The 16,009-nt window shown below is 46.3% G+C and overlaps 1 protein-coding gene across 1 annotated transcript; it reads left to right on the top strand.

Annotated features, from left to right (window-relative positions):
* Positions 1-1,348: 1,348 nt before the first annotated feature.
* Positions 1,349-14,736, top strand: LOC127907075 (uncharacterized). The gene is made up of 2 exons (XM_052460760.1): positions 1,349-2,502; positions 14,690-14,736. The coding sequence occupies exons 1-2, from the start codon at positions 1,890-1,892 to the stop codon at positions 14,734-14,736; spliced, it is 660 nt and encodes a 219-aa protein (XP_052316720.1). The 5' UTR covers positions 1,349-1,889.
* The last annotated feature ends 1,273 nt before the right edge of the window (positions 14,737-16,009 follow it).

Genomic DNA, 16,009 nt, shown 5'->3' on the forward strand with positions numbered 1-16,009 from the left:
CACCCCGAGAGCTTCTGGTCAGCGGGGTGGTGGCACCGGGATCCTCATCTCTCCCAAGTGGTCTTTCTCTCTTTCTCCCCTTACCCATCTGTCTATCGCCTCCTTTGAATTCCATGCTGTCACAGTTACCAGCCCTTTCAAGCTTAACATCCTTATCATTTATCGCCCTCCAGGTTCCCTCGGAGAGTTCATCAATGAGCTTGATGCCTTGATAAGCTCCTTTCCTGAGGACGGCTCACCTCTCACAGTTCTGGGCGACTTTAACCTCCCCACGTCTACCTTTGACTCATTCCTCTCTGCCTCCTTCTTTCCACTCCTCTCCTCTTTTGACCTCACCCTCTCACCTTCCCCCTACTCACAAGGCAGGCAATACGCTTGACCTCATCTTTACTAGATGCTGTTCTTCCACTAACCTCATTGCAACTCCCCTCCAAGTCTCCGACCACTACCTTGTATCCTTTTCCCTCTCGCTCTCATCCAACACTTCCCACACTGCCCCTACTCGGATGGTATCGCGCCGTCCCAACCTTCGCTCTCTCTCCCCCGCTACTCTCTCCTCTTCCATCCTATCATCTCTTCCCTCTGCTCAAACTTTCTCCAACCTATCTCCTGATTCTGCCTCCTCAACCCTCCTCTCCTCCCTTACTGCATCCTTTGACTCCCTATGTCCCCTATCCTCCAGGCCGGCTCGGTCCTCCCCTCCCGCTCCGTGGCTCGACGACTCCTTGCGAGCTCACAGAACAGGGCTCCGGGCAGCCGAGCGGAAATGGAGGAAAACTCGCCTCCCTGCGGACCTGGCATCCTTTCACTCCCTCCTCTCTACATTTTCCTCCTCTGTCTCTGCTGCTAAAGCCACTTTCTACCATTCTAAATTCCAAGCATCTGCCTCTAACCCTAGGAAGCTCTTTGCCACCTTCTCCTCCCTCCTGAATCCCCCCCTCCTGAATCCCCCCTCCCTCTCTGCAGATGACTTCGTCAACCATTTTGAAAAGAAGGTCGACGACATCCGATCCTCGTTTGCTAAGTCAAACGACACCGCTGGTTCTGCTCACACTGCCCTACCCTATGCTCTGACCTCTTTCTCCCCTCTCTCTCCAGATGAAATCTCGCGTCTTGTGACGGCCGGCCGCCCAACAACCTGCCCGCTTGACCCTATCCCCTCCTCTCTTCTCCAGACCATTTCCGGAGACCTTCTCCCTTACCTCACCTCGCTCATCAACTCATCCCTGACCGCTGGCTACGTCCCTCCCGTCTTCAAGAGAGCGAGAGTTGCACCCCTTCTGAAAAAACCTACACTCGATCCCTCCGATGTCAACAACTACAGACCAGTATCCCTTCTCTCTCTCAAAACTCTTGAGCGTGCCGTCCTTGGCCAGCTCTACCGCTATCTCTCTCAGAATGACCTTCTTGATCCAAATCAGTCAGGTTTCAAGACTAGTCATTCAACTGAGACTGCTCTTCTCTGTATCACGGAGGCGCTCCGCACTGCTAAAGCTAACTCTCTCTCCTCTGCTCTCATCCTTCTAGACCTATCGGCTGCCTTCGATACTGTGAACCATCAGATCCTCCTCTCCACCCTCTCCGAGTTGGGCATCTCCGGCGCGGCCCACGCTTGGATTGCGTCCTACCTGACAGGTCGCTCCTACCAGGTGGCGTGGTGAGAATCTGTCTCCTCACCACGCGCTCTCACCACTGGTGTCCCCCAGGGCTCTGTTCTAGGCCCTCTCTTATTCTCGCTATACACCAAGTCACTTGGCTCTGTCATAACCTCACATGGTCTCTCCTATCATTGCTATGCAGACGACACACAATTAATCTTCTCCTTTCCCCCTTCTGATGACCAGGTGGCGAATCGCATCTCTGCATGTCTGGCAGACATATCAGTGTGGATGACGGATCACCACCTCAAGCTGAACCTCAGCAAGACGGAGCTCCTCTTCCTCCCGGGGAAGGACTGCCCGTTCCATGATCTCGCCATCACGGTTGACAACTCCATTGTGTCCTCCTCCCAGAGCGCTAAGAACCTTGGCGTGATCCTGGACAACACCCTGACGTTCTCAACTAACATCAAGGCGGTGTCCCGTTCCTGTAGGTTCATGCTCTACAACATCCGCAGAGTACGACCCTGCCTCACACAGGAAGCGGCGCAGGTCCTAATCCAGGCACTTGTCATCTCCCGTCTTGATTACTGCAACTCGCTGTTGGCTGGGCTCCCTGCCTGTGCCATTAAACCCCTACAACTCATCCAGAACGCCGCAGCCCGTCTGGTGTTCAACCTTCCCAAGTTCTCTCACGTCACCCCGCTCCTCCGCTCTCTCCACTGGCTTCCAGTTGAAGCTCGCATCCGCTACAAGACCATGGTGCTTGCCTACGGAGCTGTGAGGGGAACGGCACCTCAGTACCTCCAGGCTCTGATCAGGCCCTACACCCAAACAAGGGCACTGCGTTCATCCACCTCTGGCCTGCTCGCCTCCCTACCACTGAGGAAGTACAGTTCCCGCTCAGCCCAGTCAAAACTGTTCGCTGCTCTGGCCCCCAATGGTGGAACAAACTCCCTCACGACGCCAGGACAGCGGAGTCAATCACCGCCTTCCGGAGACACCTGAAACCCCACCTCTTCAAGGAATACCTAGGATAGGGTAAGTAAGGGTAAGTAATCCTTCTCACCCCCCCTTCTCCCCCCCAAAAAAAGAGATTTAGATGCAAGTGGCTGTTCCACTGGATGTCATAAGGTGTATGCACCAATTTGTAAGTCGCTCTGGATAAGAGCGTCTGCTAAATGACTTAAATGTAAATGTAATGTAATGTAAATGTTGTCCTCCGTCCTAAGGATTTCGCATTTCTGACATGTTTTCCAAACAACCCACTGTGTGTAATAGGGGCATTCCAGATGACACAGATCTCCTCCCATATACATAGCAGGGTCAGCTGTGCATTGACTTGCCATGTTTTCCAGCAGCTCTGCTTGATAAGCCATAAGTAAGGTGGACATGTTAATAAGTGTTCTGACCGAATGGGCTGCGGTTATGACAAATGGTAGCGGGAAAGTGTTAAGGTAGTTAGCCAAAGGGGGTTTCACCGGAGGGGGCTTATGGAAACCGGACTCATCCATACCTTGCATGTTCAGGGTAGGGGAACCACTGGGGGTTAGTCTACTGGAAAAAGGCTTTTCCCAGGAACATTTTTACTCGATTGGGCAAGACGCTACCACCGGAATGCTAGGTTTGGTCGTGGTCGTTTGTGGTGGGAGTCTTCTCCCATCGTACAAATCCCTGCCTCCTCCTTGGTCCAGAGAGACATTGGGCCATTCGATTGCGAGTTTGGCCGCAGCTTGCTTGCAGATGTTGATGAGCTTGTAATCCCGGCGGGGATTTGCGACCTCTTCACCAGCTTTGCGCTTGGCGAGGCGCCTGGGGACAGGTGCAGGTGCCTGTGAAAGAGGAAGCGGGGGCTCCCCCTCCATCCTCTGGTTCAAAGTTGAAGAGGCTGCTATTAACATGAGCGTTGTCATCTCCTATCTCCCCTCTCTCGATATCATGTCTTCAGTAAATGAAGATAATCAAGGTTATGCATCACCTCTGCCCAGCTGGGTACAGTAGAGCTCTTGTCCCCTACCCTGTGGGGTGGCTCAGAGGTGGGGGTGCCAGTGGAGCAGGAGCTGTCTTTCTTAGTATCCTTCTCCTGCTAACCTTAGACGGTGTGCTGCAGTGCAGATAAGACTCTGGGTAGTTGACTGCCTCTCGAGAATGCTCTCGTCCCAAACAGGCAAAGCAGAGAGGGTGGAAGCCTTTCTCTGGGATGCAAAGGCCACAGGGGCAGAGATGGGGCTCCGGTGCCTGGCTTGGGTTATCCTAACAAGGGGAAGCGGTAGCCATGACTCTGTGGAGTGGGCTCCAAACCTATCATAAATGGCACGCAGTAAGTCAGAGAGCACCGCAAGGTGGAGTTGCTGTACAGCCTAGAGGGTTTTCAAGACCGCATTACTGGAAGGTAGGACCGGTCAGCCTGGCCAGCAAGAGCGCTGGTAAGCTAGGTGAGAGAAGAATACTACCGTGTAGGTAGAGAGAGCTACTTCTCGTCGTGTGCTTTCGCTGATGCTTAGCTGTGCTGCCGGCTAGTCCTGGCATTTAGCTAGCTAGCGTTCACCTCGAGGGTTAATAGCCTAGCTAGAGCAAGCGCACAGCAAGCAAAATCGAATCAAATGTATTTATATAGTCCTTCGTACATCAGCTGATATCTGAAAGTGCTGTACAGAAACCCAGCCTAAAACCCCAAACGGCAAGCAATGCAGGTGTTGAAGCACGCTGGCTAGGATAAACTCCCTAGTAAGGCCAAAACCTAGGAAGAAACCTAGAGAGGAACCAGGCTATGAGGGGTGGCCAGTCCTCTTCTGGCTGGGCCGGGTGGAGATAACGCACACTGTGCATTCCTCGTCAGCTAGCTAGGTTAGCTTAGTGTGGCTATCCAAATCTCAGAAGTCTCTTTCCTTTCCTCCACCTTGGTGGGAATAAGCAGCATGAATCAGGTAGCTAAGTTAGACAACTATTCTCTCGACCTACACGGTAGTATTCTTCTATCACCTAGCTTACCAGCGCTCTTGCTGGCCAGGCTGACCGGTTTTTGCAAATGTATTAAAAATAGACATAAATACCTTATTTACATAAGTATTTCGACCCTTTTCTATGAGACTCGAAATTGAGCTCAGGTGCAGCCTGTTTCCATTGATCATCCTTGAGATGTTTCTACAACTTGATTGGAGACCATTTGTGGTAAATTATATTGATTTGAAATTATATGGAAAGGCACACACCTGTCTATTTAAGGTCCCACAGTTGACAGTACATATCAGAGCAAAAACCAAGCCATGAGGTCGAAGGAATTGTCTGTAGATCTCTGAGACAGGATTGTGTCGAGGCACAGATCTGGGGAAGGGTACCAAAACATATCTGTAGCATTGAAGGTGCCCAAGAACACAGTGGCCTCCATCATTCTTCAATGGAAGAAGTTTGGAACCACCAAGACTCTTCCTGAGCTGGCCACCTGGCCAAACTGAGCAATCGGGTGAGAAGGGCAGAGCTCCAAAGTTCCTCTATGGAAATGGGAGAACCTTCCAGATGGACAACCCTCTCTGCAGCACTCCACCAATCAAGCCTTTATGGTAGTGGTCAGACAGAAAACACTTCTCAGTAAAAGGCACATGACAGTCAGTTTGGAGTTTGCCAAAAGGCACCTAAAGGATTCTGAGCATAAGAAACAATATTCTCTCGTCTGATGAAACCCAGATTGGCCTAAATGCCAAGTGTCTCATCTGGAGGAAACCCAGCGCCATCCCTACAGTGAAGCATGGTGGTGACAGCATCATGCTGTGAGGATATTTTTCAGCGGCAGGGACTGAGAGACCAGTCAGGATTGAGGGAAAGATGAACAGAGCAAGGTACAGAGAGATCCTTGATGAAAACCTGCTCCAGAGCGTCCAGGACCGCCGACTGGGACGAAGGTTCAACTTCCAACAGGACAACGACCCTAAGCACACAGCCAAGACAATGCAGGAGTGGCTTCTGGACTAGTCTCCGAATGTCCTTGAGTGGCCCAGCCAGAGCCCGTACTTGAACCCGACCTGAAAATGGCTGTGTGGTGACGCTCACCATCCAACCTGCCAGAGCTTGAGAGGATCTGCAGAGAAGAATGGGAGAAACTCCCCAAATACTGTTGTGCCAAGCTTGTAGCTTCATACCCAAGAAGGCTCGTTGGCTGTAATCACTGCCAAAGGTGCTTCAACACTGAGTAAAGGGTCTGAATACCTATGTAAATGTGATATTTTTAATACGTTTGCAAAAATGTCTGAACCTGTTTTTGCTTTGTTATTATGGGGTATTATGTGTAGATTGATGAGGGGATTTCTTTCTTTCTAATACACTTTAAAATAAGTCTGTGAACGTAACAAAATGTGGAAAAGGTCAAGGGGGCTGAATACTTTCCAAATGCACTGTACATAGTCATTGAACACTGGTCCCCTAAATAATGTTTACTTACTATTTTACCCACTTAATATGTACAGTATATACTGTATTATAGTCAATACTCATCCTATATAACTACTGCTATACATACCTTTTCTATTCATATACTGTCTATACACACCATTCACATACAAATATATTTATTATCCGGACTCTGACATTGCCCGTTCTGATATTGCTTGTTCTGATTCAGTAAGTCTTAATTTCTTGTTATTTAAAAAAAAAAAAAACTTTTGGATTATGTGTGTATTGTTATTGTATTGCTAGATATTGTTGGAGCTAGAAACATAAGCATTTCACGAGAGCTAGCTGTGTGACGCTAGCTGAGCCAGTGTGAGCTCAATCTTCTGGATGAGAAGCTGCTGTCCTGCGCTCGGTGGTAGAGTCTTTGACGGCCCACCTGTGAACAGGTAAGCAGAAGTCCAGGGCCCAGTTTCCCAAAAGCATCTTAAGGCTAAGCTCATTGTTAGAACCTTTGTAGGAGCGTCGTTAGATCTCTTAAATTGCACTTGAAACCGCTCCTAATCTAACGCCTGCCTAGGACCAATCGTAAATGCAAACATCTAAGTGCATTGTTCGATGCTTTTTTTTGCCATCCCGCCTCACTTTATAAACAGAAGAACTCTGCTAAACATAGAATCACATGGTTTATCCATCTCTCTGTGACCACCGATAAATTCAGAACAAAGTTGACTACAAAATACAAAGTTGTCGATGTCTTTAATTGTTACAAACAAAAACACGGGATGACTATATTACAATATAAACAGTAGGCTATAGGCCTATTTCAATCATATTGATATACATTCATGTTCAATCAATTGAGTTCTGTTTTGCCACTTGTAGGCTACTGTCTGTATTTTGTCTCAATATATTTCATGATGTGTAGCCTAACTTGTGTAGCCTAACATGCACAATCGGTGATTTAGTGCATTTTTATTGGGTAAACATTAGAATAAGTCGCCTCAATATGTGCAGCTGTAGGTGGTTATGTCTCTAGGAGATATTTCACATCAGTATTGCGAAATAATTATGTTAAGGAAAGATTTGAATCGAAAAAAGCTGATCTGAGAGCAGCACTCCCTTTCTTTCGATCCTATCAGTATCGCTACATGCTCCTAAGATGCACTTTGCGAACCTTCTCTCTGCGTGGTGTTTTGGGAAACCAATGTTACATCTTCGTCCATTGTAGGAACAATGCATTGTTAAAACACTCGTAAGCCTAAATTCCATCGCTATCGGGAAATCAGGCCCACGTCGATAGGTGAAGAGAGTAGAGGATCTTAATCAAATTAGTAAAGAAGATGAATAAATTTAAGCGAGGAGCGGAATACGGCCCCTTATATGGGAAGTGGAGTGGTCCACTATTGGCCGTTGCTCCTGTCTTTTCTACAGCAGACGTGTGATTGGATCTTCCTAGACTCTGTCCCTAAACGGGGACGCTACCCATAAGTGAGATCTAACGAGTAATTGAAAAATAGAACTGCTACTTCTATGAAAGACTCATGCCACCCTGTAAGAGAAGTAGGCTTGCATTCATGTACACTCCAATTACACATTTACATTAGCCTGTACTGACAGTCAGAGTTGGTAGGCATCTGAATAGGATTGTAGCACGACGTCGACGGCCCCTGACCTTCCATGTTAGGCAGTTTAATCCTCTGGCAGGTCCTGGATACGTCCCAAATGGAACCCTATGACCTACAAAGTGCACTACTTTGACCAGAGTCTTTTGACTATGGGCCCTGGTCAAAAGTAGCTCACTATGTAGGGAATAGGGTGGTGCCATTTGGGATGAAACCCCTGTCTCTGCTGGCTCTGCGGCATGGTGTTAACAATGCGTCAAGCTGGCAAGCTCTGTCACCCTTACGGCTATATTGTAATGATTCACATGTGAGTCATTATAAAATGGAAGTTTGAGTACCCTGAGAGCGAATGGGTTGACAGGTTTAGAGAGGAAGCACCCGAATAGCATGCCTGTGGTATGTGTGTGTCTGTGTGTAGTGTCTTTATTTACATGATTAAAAGGGCATCCGTCCTCCAGCTCATTGTGTTTCATTCCACCCACAACCTTCCTTTGTGCAAGCTTCTTCTTCTTCTCTGAATGGCGATGGTGGTTAGGCAGCCGCCCGCATACATGAGCAGTGAATGCATAAGCGGGTCTATACCTCTCAACGGGGAAGCTCTCACAGAGACTCTCCGACAGGTCAGGTCAACTATGAGTCTGACCCACTGTACACTCAGGAGGGAATGGCAGAGCGGAGGGGTCAAAGAGTTTATGGAAGTCCAGACACACTGCTGAGGGATGAAGAGAGGCTCTGTGTGAAGTCTCTCAAACACACACACAAAACACACTACTGTAGAGCCTTCCTAGCTCTCCTCCCCACCAGTTGTTCTGACTCCCCTCTAAATGTGTGCATATGCCCTGAGTGGCACCATTTACATTTTCTAAAGCATATTGCTATGGAAATGGTGTGTATTTTACAATGGGCAGCACGGTGCGTGCATACTGACTTGTGGTATCATCACATTCAGCTTGGCCAGAACCTTGGTGGAATCTTGTGAGACTTTTCAAAGCAGACCCCTGAGCTGGCCCCCACACACACAGCATGATATGCATCACCATCACCTGGTACTTACTGAGTGACTGGGGACTGAAGTGGAGAGATGGAGAGACAGAGATAAAATAAGGAGAGAAGGAGGGAGAGCGAGACAGCGAGGAGGGATAGAGAGAAGGAAGATTGAGAAGAGAGAGGGATAGACCAAGTGCTTAGAGAGCAGGGTAGAGAGAGAAAGTGAGAAGGGAGAGAGAGTGTGAGAGGGAGAGGAGCTTTGAAAAGAGGCAGAGTGAAGCCCTGATTCAATATTTATACTATAAGGGAAGACGAGCCTTCCCGAAGCCGTAATTAAATTGGCGTGTCATATTTCATTTTATTACAGAGCATTACTGGCAGGCAAATGATCCAAAAGGTCCTGTATCAAGTGGATTTCATTTTCTTTATGACAGTGAATTCCAGAGAGCCAAAGAAATAAAATATCACTACCTCTGCATTCATAAGGCTATTGTGGAGGTTTTGGAGTTGTTGAAGTATACCCAGGGGGGCTGCATAATACAAAATAACAAGAAGCCTCCCAACTCCCGGTTGTTAAAATACAGGAAAGCTCAGGAGAGTCAATAAAATAAATTTCATCTGAATAATTATTAGTGAAATGGTGCAACACACAGGGTACATCTCAAATGGCACCCTACTCTATCCCATATACTAGTTCTATGGGTTCTGGTAATATAGGGAATAGCGTGACATTTGGGATGTATCTACAGTTGACTGATTGAAACAGGAATCTGTTCAACATTCCACCCTCTGTATAACCACCGTCACACTGAATGAATATAGCATATTTATAAAGAAGCCCCATCTCAGAACAGATGATTATGGTGCTGATGATTTTATTTACAGGAGGGAGGATTCCTACTCCAACTTTCTCTCCCAAGTTTACAGACAAAGTGTCCCCTGTGCTACACATATAATCTGATTGATAACTCAATAATAGCTACAAATGGCACCCTACCCACTGGGCACAGATGTCAGTTCAACGTCTAGTTTTGATTTACATTTGGTTGAGTTGCCAACTAACAAATATTCAACACAATATGTCACCCTGTCATTGGATTTAGGTTAACAGTTTCAGTGAGTTTTTGCAAATCTAATCAGTTTTCCACATTGTTGAACATCATCACAATGACGTTTTGGGTTGAATGACGTGGAAACAACGCTGATTCAACCAATTTTGCCCAGTGGGTATTCCATATATAGAACCCTATGGTCCATGGTCCCTTTTGGTATTAGTTTCAGGTGTTGCCTCAGTATTACTGCAGCCTGCACTTCTGACAAATATATATTTTTTCAGAGAACAACAAACATAGCTGTGTTCCATGTAGCTAATTAAAAGTTTCCCTTTTTGTCGATGCTTTGCTGTGCTGTACTGTGAGGTGTGGTGTGGCGGCCACTCTCTCTCACAAACACTCCAAACTCCTGCTATGATACAGGACAGGAGAGGATCAAAGAGGAGAGTGGCTAAAGCCCAGCATCAGTGATTTTTTAACAAACCTGCAATCTTATACATCAACTCAAATGTATTTATAAAGCCCTTCTTACATTAGCTGATATCTCAAAGTGCTGTACAGAAACCCAGCCTAAAACCCCAAACAGCAACCAATGCAGGTGTAGAAGCATGGTGGCTAGGAAAAACTCCCTAGAAAGGCCAGAACCTAGGGAGGAACCAGGCTATGAGGGGTGGCCTGTCCTCTTCTGGCTGTGCCGGGTGGAGATTGAACAGAACATGGCCAAGATGTTCAAATGTTCATAGATGACCAGCAGGGTCAAATAATAATAATCACAGTGGTTGTCGACAGGTCAGCACCTCAGGAGTAAATGTCAGTTGGCTTTTCATAGCCAATCATTCAGAGTATCTCTACCACTCCTGCTGTCTCTAGAGAGTTGAAAACAGCAGGTTTGGGACAGGTAGCACGTCCGGTGAACAGGTCAGGGTTCGATAGCCGCAGGCAGAACAGTTGAAACTGGAGCAGCAGCACGGCCAGGTGGACTGGGAACAGCAAGGAGTCATCAGGCCAGGTCGTCCTGAGGCATGATCCTAGGGCTCAGGTCCTCCAAGGGAGAGAGAATTAGAGAGAGCACACTTAAATTCACAGGACACCGGATAAGACAGGAAAAATACTCCAGATATAACAGACTGACCCTAGCCCCCCGACACATAAACTACTGCAGCATAAATACTGGAGGCTGAGACATGAGGGGTCGGGAGACACTGTGGCCCCATCCGACGATACCCCCGGACAGGGCCAAACAGGAAGGATATAACCCCACCCACTTTGCCAAAGCACAGCCGTACCCAAATGAAAACGTACCCAAATGAAACTGCCTATTTCTCAGGCCCAGAATCTAGAATATGCATATAATTGTCAGATTATGATAGAACACACTCTAAAGTTTCCAAAACTGTCAAAATAGTGTCTGTGTGTATAACATAACTGATATTGCATGTGAAATCCTGAGGAGAATCCAACCAGCAAGTGGCTTCTATTTTGAAAACTCCATGTTCCATAGCCTGCCTTCGCTCCGTTTAAAGGGATATCAACCAGATTCCTTTTCCTATGGCTTCCCCATGGTGCGAACAGTCTTTAGACATAGTTTCAGGCTTTTATTTTGAAAAATGAGCGAGAAAGATCACATCGCGTAAGGGGATGGCTGGGTGCCAGCAACGTTTTGCATGCGCAACAGCTTGGAGCAGCCATTTTCTCTCTTTCCTATTGAAGAAGCTACAGTACTGGTTGATATATTATTGATTATATATTGCAAAAACAACCTGAGGTTTGATTATAAAAAACGTTTGACATGTTTCTACACACATTACTGATACTATTTGGAATTTTCGTCTGCGATGTCGTGACCGCTCGAACCTGTGGATTTCTGAACATAAAGTGTCAACCAAATGGAGGTATTTTGGATATAAAAATAATCTTTATGGAACATTTATTGTGTAACTGGGAGTCTCGTGAGTGCAAACATCCGAAGATCATCAAAGGTAAGCGATTTAATGAATTGCTTTTCTGACTTTCGTGACCAATCTACTTGGCACCTGCTGTTTGTAATATTTTATCTACTGAGAGAGATGTATTTACATAAACGCTTGGTATGCTTTCGCTGAAAAGCTTTATTGAAATCTGACACGCCAGGTGGATTAACAACAAGCTAAACTGTGTTTTGCTGAAAATTAATTATTTTTTGTAATTTAATTTGAATTTGGCGCTCTGCAATTCAGCGGATGTTGACGAAAATGATCCCGCTAACGGGATGGGTGCATCAAGAACTTTTAACAGCATGTATGTCACCACTGTCATAAAAGAAAACAGACCAACCAAGCACTGAATGCAGAGTGGAAGAGATAGATGGGGAGGAGGGAAGTTAAGATGGCTGCCATTTCCCTGGAGTTTTGCACACTATCTGGGAATGTGGCCAGTCAGTGAAACCTCAAGCCTTGCCAGCAATAAACACCAACAACCATTATGGAGTCTACGGGAACAACAACTGGCTCTAAGAGCTGGTGCCTAGGGGAGGGTGGAAGAGGCTGTGTGTTTGTACAAGAGTATGTGTGTGTATGTAAAAGCTTGCACATGTGTTTCAGGTAGGGCAGGCTTGTGGTTGACAATAAAGAAAGACTCCTACTACCTGTACACAAAGACTCAGGAGAGAGGAAGGTGGCATTGATGGTGTGTCTGTGTCTGTGTGCCTGTATGCGTCTGTGAGGGAGGAAGGGAAAGCAGTCTGGGGTGGTAATTTTAGTTAACAAAACAGGAAAGGTTCCTTTTGCCTAGCCTGGCAAAAAAACGTCAGGGGAGAGAGGGAGGATGGGATTCTGAAATGTGAAAGGGACAGGGAGGTTCACAGATACAGACAGGAGAGAGACAACAACGTACCTAGGGAGGCCTGAAACATACTACCCTTTGAGTTGATACCAAAGAAAAATCTATCTGCAGTGCCTCTCCAATGTGCTGAGGGATAATCACTCTGCTGGTGTCCACAAGCTGATAAAACTTGGCGCATGGCTTCTCGCCTTGTCAGGCTGGAAGGCCGGTGTGTATGTGCATGTGCATGTGTGTGTGCGTATGTGTGTGTGTCTGTGTGCATATACAGTGTCCCTGTTCCCAAGAAAGCTAAGGTAACTGAGCTAAACGACTATCGCCCTGTAGCACTCACTTCCGTCATCATGAAGTGCTTTGAGAGACTAGTCAAGGACCATATCACCTCCACCCTACCTGACACCCTAGACCCACTCCAATTTACTTACCGCCCAAATAGGTCCACAGACGATGCAATCTCAACCACACTGCCCTAACCCATCTGGACAAGAGGAATACCTATGTGAGAATGCTGTTCATCCACTACAGCTCAGCATTTAACACCATACTACCCTCCAAATTCGTCATCAAGCTCGAGACCCTGGGTCTCGACCCCGCCCTGTACAACTGGGTACTGGACTTCCTGACGGGCCGCCCCCAGGTGGTGAGGGTAGGTAACAACATCTCCACCCCGCTGATCCTCAAGACTGGGGCCCCACAAGGGTACGTTCTGAGCCCTCACCTGTACTCCCTGTTCACCCACGACTGCGTGGCCATGCACGCCTCCAACTCATTCATCAAGTTTGCGGCCGACACTACAGTGGTAGGCTTGATTACCAACAATGACGAGACGGCCTACAGGGAGAAGGTGAGGGCTCTCGGAGTGTGGTGTCAGGAAAATAACCTCACACTCAACATCAACAAAACTAAGGAGATGAGTGTGGACTTCAGGAAACAGCAGAGGGAGCACCCCCCTATCCACATCGATGGGTCAGTAGTGGAGAGGGAAGTAAGTTTTAAGTTCCTCGGCGTACACATCACAGACAAACTGAATTGGTCCACCCACACAGACAGCGTTGTGAAGAAGGCGCAGCAGCACGTCTTCAACCTCAGGAGGCTGAAGAAATTTGGCTTGTCACCAAAAGCATCCACAAACTTCTACAGATGCACAATTGAGAGCATCCTGTCGGGCTGTATCACTGCCTGGTACGGTAACTGCTCCGCCCACAACCGTAAGGCTCTCCAGAGGGTAGTGAGGTCTGCACAATGCATCACCGGGGGCAAACTACCTGCCCTCCAGGACACCTACACCACCCGATGTCACAGGAAGGCCATAAAGATCATCAAGGACAACAACCACCCGAGCCACTGCCTGCTATCATCCAGAAGGCGAGGTCAGTACAGGTGCATCAAAGCAGGGACCGAGAGACTGAAAAACAGCTTCTATCTCAAGGCCATCAGACTGTTAAACAGCCACCACCAACATTGAGTGGCTGCTGCCAACACACTGCCTCAACTCCAGCCACTTTAATAATGGGAATTGATGGAAATTGATGTAAAATATATCACTAGCCACTTTAAACAATGCTACTTAATATAATAAAATAAAAATAAAAAAATATGCCATTTAGCAGACGCTTTTATCCAAAGGGACTTACAGTCATGTGTGCATGTGCATGTGTGCATACATTCTACGTATGGGTGGTCCCGGGAATCGAACCCACTACCCTGGCGTTACAAGCGCCATGCTCTACCAACTGTGCTACAGAAGGACCACATAATGTTTACATACCCTACATTACTCATCTCATATATATATGTATATACTGTACTCTACAGCATCTACTGCATCTTTATGTAATACATTTTAAACTATGCCACTTTGTTTACATACCCTACATTACTCATCTCATATGTATATACTGTACTCGATACCATCTACTGTATCTTGCCTATGCCGCTCTGTACCATCACTCATTCATATATCTTTATGTACATATTCTTTATCCCTTTACACTTGTGTGTATAAGGTAGTAGTTTTGGAATTGTTAGGTTAGATTACTCATTGGTTATTACTGCATTGTCGGAACTAGAAGCACAAGCATTTCGCTACACTCGCATTAACATCTGCTAACCATGTGTATGTGACAAATACATTTGAAATGACTTAAATGTAAATGTAAATTTTGAGTGAGAGTGTGTGTGAATGTGTTTGTTTGTGTGTCTCTACTCATCTCTACTCATTATTCAGGGGACCATCTGGACGGCGGTGAAGCTGCCAGACGTAGGGGCCCGTAGCAGGCATTGGGGCACCTTTGGGCCAGGCAGCCTGGTAGGCAGCCTGTGCCCTGACCAGACCCTCTGTGGCACCAGGCATAACATAACATTATCTCGGTTACATTCCCCTGGAATGAACAACAACCCCGGGACTCTGATCTTTCCATCGGCCCGTTTAACCACTTTCTTTTGAAGAGGTATTTTTTTCCCCTTCCAGATATGGACATAGGCTATTGCGCATGCTCACACACATGCACACATACAGCTTTTTAAAATTTAAATTTCAGGACTTTTTGGGGAGTAAGAATGTATTCCCATTCAAAATCCTATTTTCCATAACCCAACCCTAAACTTAACTCTAACCTTAAACCCAAACCCTTCCAAAAAAATGCCCTACCTTGTCACGACATTCTGGTCCTGATAGTGTAGGAAAACATGTACACACTCACATACATATGCAGCAATGAGTTTTATTAGACTATTCCCCAGTCGGCCTCTAGATGGCACTGTATGCTCAGAGGAGAAGCCTGTCGAGTCTGAACTTTACCTCTGTCTTGGATTCAATTATTCATTACATCCAGTACAAATATAGTTTGCTTTTTTTTATTATTATTTATATTCTAGGGCTCATGCTGTTTGGGTAAAATAGAAAGCCGGATAGCAATAATGTCACTGCGTGGCTGCCATAATTATATTTTGATAGACCGAATCAAAAAGGTATCAGCTGGGTCTGGGAATACAGTGATGTTTAGTGCTGGATAAAGACACTGCAGATAGCAGGCAAGTGTCTGCAGCACCAGACTGCATTATTTCACCATTAATCTGGAGACGTGATTCTCAGATAATGTCTGGTATTGGAATGGCTCGATGGGGATGGATAGTTATCAATAATTCCTCATATGTGTTTCTTAGGCAATAATGGGGTGATTCTTTTGAACTGCGGCATCCGCCTTTTCCATAAATGTTTTCCAGTAATGGAGATGTACTGTAGATATCCAGCTAACATTAGGTGCATTTTAGGTGCTGAATTAAAAGGTTAAAACCCGTATTTACTGGAAATTGAAAAGAAGTATTTTCGGACATTGAAAATAGGTCTGTACATTCAAATTTCAACTGCACATACATTCTCAATTAAGTAAGCATAATTGTTCAAGCCTCTTAATATAGGAAAGAGGAGCCAGCTGAAGATTGCAACAGAACATTTAGAGTTACTCCCATCTGTCAAATGTACTTATGTTAACTTTAAAACTGGCAGAGATAATGTTCAAAGTAGTCCAACCTAGAAAATAAAGAA

The sequence above is a fragment of the Oncorhynchus keta genome, chromosome 14, assembly GCF_023373465.1.
Source record: "Oncorhynchus keta strain PuntledgeMale-10-30-2019 chromosome 14, Oket_V2, whole genome shotgun sequence".
NCBI lineage: Eukaryota > Metazoa > Chordata > Actinopteri > Salmoniformes > Salmonidae > Oncorhynchus > Oncorhynchus keta.

What these genes read in the sequence shown, in the direction of transcription:
- LOC127907075 (XM_052460760.1), top strand. Translation starts at nt 1,890, where the DNA reads ATGACGGATCACCACCTCAAGCTGAACCTCAGCAAGACGGAGCTCCTC. An exon ending in GAGGAAGTACAGTTCCCGCT is followed by an intron (nt 2,503 to 14,689) that starts CAGCCCAGTCAA and finishes CTCATTATTCAG; the next exon opens with GGGACCATCTGGACGGCGGT.